We start from the raw sequence: 7872 nt of genomic DNA, 5'->3' as shown, positions 1-7872 counted from the left end.
TCTTCCTGACCCAAGGATTGAACCTAGGTTTCCTATGTTGCAGATTCTTTACCATTTGAGGCACCAGGGAAGCAGTATTTTTCTTATGTAATTCTCAGGTACTTAACCACCTATTGCTATTTGTGTCCTGACCCTGACGTGGCTCTGTGATGAAGAGCTTTCTGTTGTGATACCTGAGGTCCTGTTTACCTGTTCGAAGGGACAGGGAATCTTGAGAAGGAAGCCGGCGGCTTCCGGGCCTGGGCTGTGACCTGGGGCGTGGGAAGGGAAGGATTCTGGCTGGCTGGCTGGGGACAGTGTCAGGCAGGAGGGACTACTGCTGGGATTGGATTTACCCAGGGAGGGACAGGAGACAGGGCTGGCCGGGCTAGGAGGGGAGGAGAATGGGGCGGGTGTGTATGTGTGTGTGTGTCCTGAATACCAGGAGATGCTATGACTTTTTGAGGTCACTTACTCCAGTGGTTCTCAAAATTATACCTCTAAGAACACTGGGCTTTTGAGCACTTGGATTATATGAAAATAAATTCCAGCCTTATCTCCAAAGTAAAAACTGTATATATATGTATATATATAAACATATACATATATATATATGTATATATATATACAGTAAATTCATGAGTATTCTTTCCCTTTCAAATATTCTTACTTGGTGACCGTCTGTTCCTGCTTCTTTCCACTAGAATCAAGGTCGAGGATAGAAGCTGGTCCAGCACAAAGTTAAATGAACTGTCTTCCATTTAATCAGTCAACATTACAAAGTGTTTATGCTACATACAACTTCATAACATCCAAGTCTGAGGGCATCTGTAAAAGAGGGGGACCTCCAACCTCTCTTTCCACAGGTGGGCAATCAGAGGTCCAGTCCACCGCACTGGCCTGCCGGGCCTCCTGCCATGTCCTGGGCTGCGGGCCTCTGAACCACAGGCTTCGGCGTCCTGAGCGCTGACCCAAGCCCCTCCCAGGCCGTCCTGTGAACACCACTCAGGACGCTCGGGCAGGGGGCGGGGCTTTCAGCGGCGTGGGCTGGCAGGTACCACGGGAGACAGCTGGCTCAGGGGCTCAGAGACCAAGCACAGGCAAGCCGGCCGCATTTCCTGAGGCCAGAAGGACACAGAGCTGAGGAGACAGAGCGGGAAGCAGCCCAGGGTATGCAGATGTGACACTATTTGCTGTGAGGGACGGAACAGGGAGAGAGGCTGAGACCATCAGGCAGCTGAGAAGACCAGAGGCACAGGTCGAGCCAGGGCACGTGGACCCCGAAGCTGTGCCCACACGGCCTCTCCCGCAGGCAGGTCCGGTCGGGGGAACTCATCCTCTGTCCGTCTGTCCGACCCGGGTGTGGTGGAGCAGATCACACAGGGTTGGTAGGTACAGGAAGGTGGACGCAAGCACGAACGTCCGTCCCCCTGGCAGGCTCAGGGCTTGGGAGGAGATAGGAGCTGCGGGAACTGGGACAAACGAGAGAACAGGGTCAAGAGCAAGGGGAAGGAACCGGCGGAGTGCAGGGTGGGTGGGGGTGGAGTGGCTGGGGCCTGGATAGGGGAGCTAGGGGGTCAGTGCTGGTCCCGAGCCCAGGCCTTACGCCCAAGTCAGCGGCTTGGCTTGCCGTGAGAAGACCTGGATCTGAAACCTGACACTGTGATATGGACCAGTCATTGTACGTCTCAACCCCCCGCCGGCCCCGTCCCCTTTATGACCTATAGAGTTAAATACTATGCAGGTCTGGTGATACGGTCAAAGGACCGTGCCCGCGCCTATAAAGCACATGCAGCTGTGCGCCCCTAATATTAAGGACTTGATTGGCTCCTGAGGTGTTAAAGGAGAGTGAGCCCGGATCCCCACCCCTGGGGACGATTGGAGGTCAGCGCAGTTGGGGATGGGGGTCAGCACAGCCTCCACGGCAGGGAGGAGGAGCGTCCCCTCTTCCTGACCTGACCCCGGGGTGCTCACCTCATCACTCATCCTCTGGGTCCGGCAGCTGCTCCAGGAGCATGTCCTCGGTGCCGCCGATCTGTGAGAGAGAGGGAGGTGGAGGCCAGAGCCCGGGATCCTCTGCACCCGCTCTCTGGGCCCTGGGATTGGGGTAGCAGCTGGGAACCTGCATGGGGGGGACCCCAGGGGCCCCTCACCCCCCCAGTCTGCAACCCTGAACTGCCCACCAGAGAGGCATCTGCCATCAAGGGGGCTCCTGTTGGAGACCCCTGAGGGTGGCTGGTCATTCCCTTTTAATGTCTCACCAATCCAGTCCTAAAAATATCTTCCATTGTAAAGTCCTTTTTTTTTTTTTTTTTTTGCAGAAGTGGAGGGAACAGATAGATTGCAGGGGCCAGACATGGGGGTGGGAGAGCAGGGCCAGCCACGACCACCTGACGGGTCCCCAGAGAAGCCCACACTTGCCTTGACATGATACACTATGCGCCAGAAACTGGAGTCTGAGGCTCGGTACCTCCTCCCAGGGTAGAGCTGCCACATGACCGGCAGCAGGTACGGGCCCAGCTGCCTTGGGCACACAGGCTCCCCCAGGGGCACATCTTCCTGACGCATGAGGACTTGGAGGCTACTTTCTATCTGAAGAGAAGAGAAGGCCGGGGCACACCCTCAGGGTCTGGCAGGCACAAATACCCACGGGCCGTCCGGCCACCCGCCCAGCCTGCAGCTGAGATGCTGGTGGCCACTGCTCCCCAAAAATCCAGTTCCTAAGCTGGACAATGCTCCTCTCAGGGGCCTCGGGCTGGGCCGGGATGAGTAGCACTTGAATAGGTCTAGATACCCAGACAGGATCACAGAAGGTCCACCTCGTGACCAGTGCCTAGTTGCCAGGGAATGGCATGGGGCCCCGGGGCTTCTGTAACCATGGCGTCTGGGGTCTGTTTCAGCTGATGTGGGATGTTCTTGGATTATTCATTATCATGCATCCCCTTTGCAACAAGATCTCCCCAAACTCTGGAATCAAGTGACAGAGCATGTTTCGCCATCTCCACCACAGTCCCTGTTTCATTGCCTCTGACTACAGAGACAACTGCCCAACCTGTCGCCTAGTTGGTCCTGTGACCCACAGCCAAGTCTCAGCCCTGCAGCCAGGGTGTGTGTCTAAAAATCTTGTCCTTCCCCTGCTGGATGCCCTTCGACACCTTCCAATTGCAGGCAGATGAACTGGAATCTTCACCATGGCCCACAGGCCTGCTGAGCCAGGTCCCTGCCCCTCTCACCTCCTACTGTTCCATTCTGGTCCCTCGATCCACTCGGACCACACCGGCCTCCTCGCCACGCCTGGCACACTCCCTCCAAGCAGAAATCTCTCCTACTTGCTGTCCTGTGCCTGGAATATTCTCCTCTAAATCTATGCAGGGCTCACATTCTTTTTAAAGGCAGGTCTCTGTTCAAATGAATGTATGTCTATAAAGACAAATGCCAGAAGAATCCAACCCTATGATATCCATAAGGGGCGTGCCCAAACATGTCCAAAAAGGTTTCAGAGAAAATGATGGGCAATTTGCAGGTACATGCAAATAAAGGCTCTGGAGGGGAACTGCCTGAAGACCCCAGGCCACTGGTTCCTGTCTGCCATCCCACTGGAGTTATCCTGCGCAACTACCCACCCACCTCACCTACTGTGCTGTCCCTCTCCCCGAGTCGAATATGAGCTTCACAAGCAGTGGGATTTAATCCCACTCACTGCAAATCCCCACAACCTAGAATTCTTGGCATATGAACTGGACACTTATCTTTGTCCAATGATTATTTTTCCAAAGTGGAAACAGCTTTTCAAATTTTATCTATGAAGTAAGTTAGAATTCACCATTAAAAACAATTCAGAATATCTTGCAAGGTGCAAGGGTGAAAATCACCATTCTTGCCATGTTAGGATATGACTTTCCATATCCTTGAACCATCTGAAGTTTGCTTATTCATCTTTTTGTTGCTGACTTACATAAATCTTTTCAGATGAAGAGTACTAGTTCTTTAAAGTTATGTGGAGAAAATCCTGTCCCACGGTTTGCTAAATGATTTTGTCCAGAATTTATAATGATTATGTGAAAAACTCTGCTTCACAATTTCAGCATGTTTAAGAAGATATGCCCCAACCAGAGATTAAAAAATGGTATTCACTTACATTTTCTTCAAATATTTGACTTAAAGTGAATATTCAACTCAAATTTTTAAAGTATATATATTTCAAAATCTTAAAGGACAATAAAGATGCAAATTTTAGATGGTGGTTACATTTTAGATGATGTTGCGCTGGAATCCCAACCCCATTACCTACAAGCAGCAGTACTTTGAACAAATGTACATTTTTATGCCTCTATTTCCTCACCTATAAAATCGGAAAACAGGCATTCTCAGTAACTTTTTGCAGTTTTGCTATTATATTCCATAAATGTTCTAATGACATTTTAATTATGCTTTTATATATTCTTTCTTTGGTTAATATATGATAAGGTTAAACTGTTTTCACCTAAGTTTCTTTGAGGAAACCCATGCTCTGATGGAAGGTGCTTGTAAGAGAGTTGTATTTCTTAAAAAAAACAAAAAAAGAGTTAATATTAACTAAAGATCCATCTTAAGGTCTTAAGGCATCGCACATAAAATAAAGTCAGTGTCTATTTGGTACTGCTTTATGCCCTGTGAAATGTGTTTCTTTCAAAGAATAGAGGAGGTAGGAAACATCCCAAACTCTACTGCAGTGGTTCCCACACTTGGCTGATCTTAATTTGTGGAGGGTCCTTTCAAAATAACAATTTTCCGGGTTCACCTATGGAGATTCTGATAGTCTGCCACGGGCAGTAATCAGTTTCTAGTGTGTTAGTCATTCAGTCATGTCCGACTTTTCGTGACCCACGGACTGTTGACCGCCAGGCTCCTCTGTTCACGGGATTTCCCAGGCAAGAATACTGGCTGCTGCTGCTGCTGCTAAGTCGCTTCAGTCGTGTCCGACTCTGTGCGACCCCATAGACGGCAGCCCACCAGGCTTCTCAGTCCATGGGATTTTCCAGGCAAGAGTACTGGAGTGGGGTGCCATTGCCTTCTCTAGGGGATTTTCCCAACCCAGTGATCCAACCTGGGTTGCCCACATTGCAGGAGGATTCTTTACCGCCTGAGCCACCAGGGAAACGCAAATCACTTCGGAGACAAGATTATTCCCATTTTATGGATTAGGTCCTTGAGACTCAGAGAAATCCTGTTTGACTCGAGATCATGTTCATACACGCCAGGCATACTGGGTCCCCACCTTCCGGCTCTGTGTTTCGCCCACCCTCCTTTCCTGGCCTGGAGAACCTCTCATGCTCGAGCCCAGCTCAGAGTGGTTTCATCTGTGTGTCCTGGCTGCCCTGGGAGGACCTGCCCTTCCGAGGCTCCCCGCCACCGCCCTCGCCCTGCGGCATCCGAGGGTGACCGGCTCCAGGCTCCGGGCCGTGGGGGCCCCCACGCCGCCCGGCACGCCCGGCCCCACAGTGGCTGTACCTCGATGGTTATGGGCAGCCAGGTGCGCTGGTTCTCGTCCACATACACGGCCTTTTCCCAGATCCACAGGTGGTCCGGGTGCAAGGGCGTGTGCGCCCTGAAGAACGGGCCCTCGGCCATGGTGCCTCAAAGGGTCCGGAAGCAAGTGCTGGAGCCGCTCGGCGCTTCCCTCTGGTCCACGGGCTGCAGAACCTCCATGTTTTATAGCCGGAGGGCGCGCAGGCGCCCCCAAGAGGCTGGGCGGGAGGAGGGCGGGAGGAGGGCGGGAGGGGGCGGGGTGGGGCGGGGGCGGGGTGGGGCGGGGGCGGGGAGGGGGAGAGGGCGGGCACAACAGGATCCGCGGGCCCTGCACCCAGACCTGCCTGGTGTCCTGAGACCCTGGCAGCGTCTAGCTCAGATGCAGCCCCACAGACTCAGGGCTTCCTCCAGACCCCAACCTGAGTCAGTCTTGCGCTCCCCACTGCCGGGGAGGCACTCAGGTCTGTGGCCTTGGCCTTTTCTTCTGTGAGCAGGCATCAGCGCCCTCCGCCCCCCTGGGCGCCGGGACTCCACTGTCTGTGTGCGGCTCCCTGGAGCCACCCTGCAGATTGGGACTCCGAGCCTCTGCTCGGAACTCACAGCCGATGCCGACGTTGGGCAACCCAGAGCCAGGGCCCCCTCCACATCTGGGATCAGAAGAGAAGGGTGCAAGCCTGAACCAGGCCTGGACTTTTCCCAGGTTCACGGCACCACTTTTAGCCTGTGGATTTGGGTATCAGAGTCAATTTCCTTGGTAAATTGCAACTCTTGAAGCCCCCGTGCTCCTCCCCCACACATTTTCCACTGTTGGATGATGCTGTGGTCATCTAATAGCTATTGTGAAACACGGTGGTGAAGAAACATGGGTTTTTCCCTTTATAGGCTTTGTATTCATTAGTGAAAACAAAGAAACCCCTCCCTCCACCCCACGATCAATGGATTTGAAGAGTCCCTGCATTATAAGATCAAACTGTCTCCCAGTAAATTGCATCAACTGAGGAAAACAATTTCACTTCATTTTGCATTACCACATGCCCATTAAAGCAATTACGAAAATAAAATACAATGAAAAACATGTAAAACGGGCTCCAACCTCGTTGCTCAAACATCACCCCTAGTTTGTTGCCTCACCTTCCAGCTCTTTCTCGTCTCTCTGACGAGGCGCAGAGAAAATAGTCTGTGATCTTTTGAAAATGTCTCAGAAGTGAAAATGACCTTGACACCTGAGCCCCCTGACAGCAAAGGTATGAATCTGCATCTCTGCCTATCCAGACAGCTTAATTCCCAAGAAGGTGCTGAGGTGGCCTGAGGAAACAGAGATACATCAGGATTTATCATGAACACAAAATAGAAGACAGACGCCAAGTACAGTTGAAAATGGAGGGAGGTGACGTGAGTCCAGGAAACCTCTTTCCCACTGCAGACCCTAGTGGTGCTGCTATTTAAAATTCAGACTTGTGGCTTTCAGGTTGATTTCCCCATGGCTGGTTCTTAATTCCAGACCCAGAAAACCACTGGGAACAAGATAACATGGTCACATGCTCTGTTGACAAAGTGTCAGCCCAGTCCAGAGCCTTGAGGTAAAACACGAGAACAAGTCCAGCTTAAACAGTGTTGCTGGGAGGGCCTCTTTTGGCAAGGGAAGGGGGCACTCAGGAGCCAGTGTGGCCACTGATCCAGCCACATGGATGTCTCTGGGACCCAGAATGCCGTGGGGTCTGCTGATTTCATTAGCACGCATTCTGCTTTCCTAAGAAGCCACAAAAAATAGACCAAGAATGAGGCCCACTTGGCTGAATACGCTTCTGAATGTTCTGGGAATATGATTGCCCCTCACACTCCCCATATTGAAAAAATAATGTACGTCTTCAGTCTCACATGAGGGCTTTTTAACATTGAATAGGAGTATGTGTCATTCTTGTGTAGGATTTAGAAAAGCGGGTCCAGGATTGGATGAGCAAAATCAGCATGACGAGGTAATTCATCCAGCAGCTTCTGTTGGAGGCCTGAACCCTCTTTATGGAAATTCCATGAGAGGGGAAACATAGCTCCTGTGTGGTCCCAGAGACAAGGGAGCCCCTTTAGCATCTTATGTACCCCATCTTAAGGCTCAAGGCCAACCAGCCAAGCTTTAGAGCTGCGTGTTCCTTTCCAACTCTGGCCTTTATTAGACTACTAGCTCCCTGAGGATAATGAAGATGATATTTCACATAAAAAATAACACAAGGCAATTATGTTGATTCACTTTTTTAATAGTATCTTTGACACTTTCATGTCCTAACTTGGAGCCAGTTTTGACTTTGTCTCTATCACCTGTGAACTTGGCAAATCCTTTGCCATCTTGGCCCCATCGCCATACTTTTCTAATGAATGAGTCAAGCTAGA

At 51.3% G+C, this 7872-nt stretch overlaps 1 protein-coding gene across 1 annotated transcript; it reads right to left on the bottom strand.

Moving 5' to 3' along the window:
* Positions 1-720: 720 nt before the first annotated feature.
* On the bottom strand, positions 721-5647 carry TCL1A (TCL1 family AKT coactivator A). The gene is made up of 4 exons (XM_081546698.1): positions 5470-5647; positions 2401-2571; positions 1954-2014; positions 721-1451 (listed from the first exon to the last, which is right to left on the bottom strand). The coding sequence occupies exons 1-3, from the start codon at positions 5587-5589 to the stop codon at positions 1958-1960; spliced, it is 348 nt and encodes a 115-aa protein (XP_081402824.1). The 5' UTR covers positions 5590-5647; the 3' UTR covers positions 721-1451; positions 1954-1957.
* Between the last annotated feature and the right edge of the window lie 2225 nt (positions 5648-7872).

Source organism: Giraffa tippelskirchi, chromosome 12 (assembly GCF_054371585.1).
Source record: "Giraffa tippelskirchi isolate mGirTip1 chromosome 12, T2T-mGirTip1v1.2.pri, whole genome shotgun sequence".
NCBI classification, from domain to species: Eukaryota; Metazoa; Chordata; class Mammalia; order Artiodactyla; family Giraffidae; genus Giraffa; species Giraffa tippelskirchi.
This window is presented reverse-complemented; position numbering and strand designations above follow the sequence as displayed.

Bases quoted from the DNA above. Each gene is read 5' to 3' on its own strand.
- TCL1A (XM_081546698.1), bottom strand. From the start codon at position 5,589: ATGGCCGAGGGCCCGTTCTTCAGGGCGCACACGCCCTTGCACCCGGAC. The intron at 2,572-5,469 runs GTACAGCCACTG...TCTTCTCTTCAG, and splicing joins GGCTGCCCATAACCATCGAG to ATAGAAAGTAGCCTCCAAGT. The intron at 2,015-2,400 runs GCAAGTGTGGGC...TCTCTCTCACAG, and splicing joins GCATAGTGTATCATGTCAAG to ATCGGCGGCACCGAGGACAT.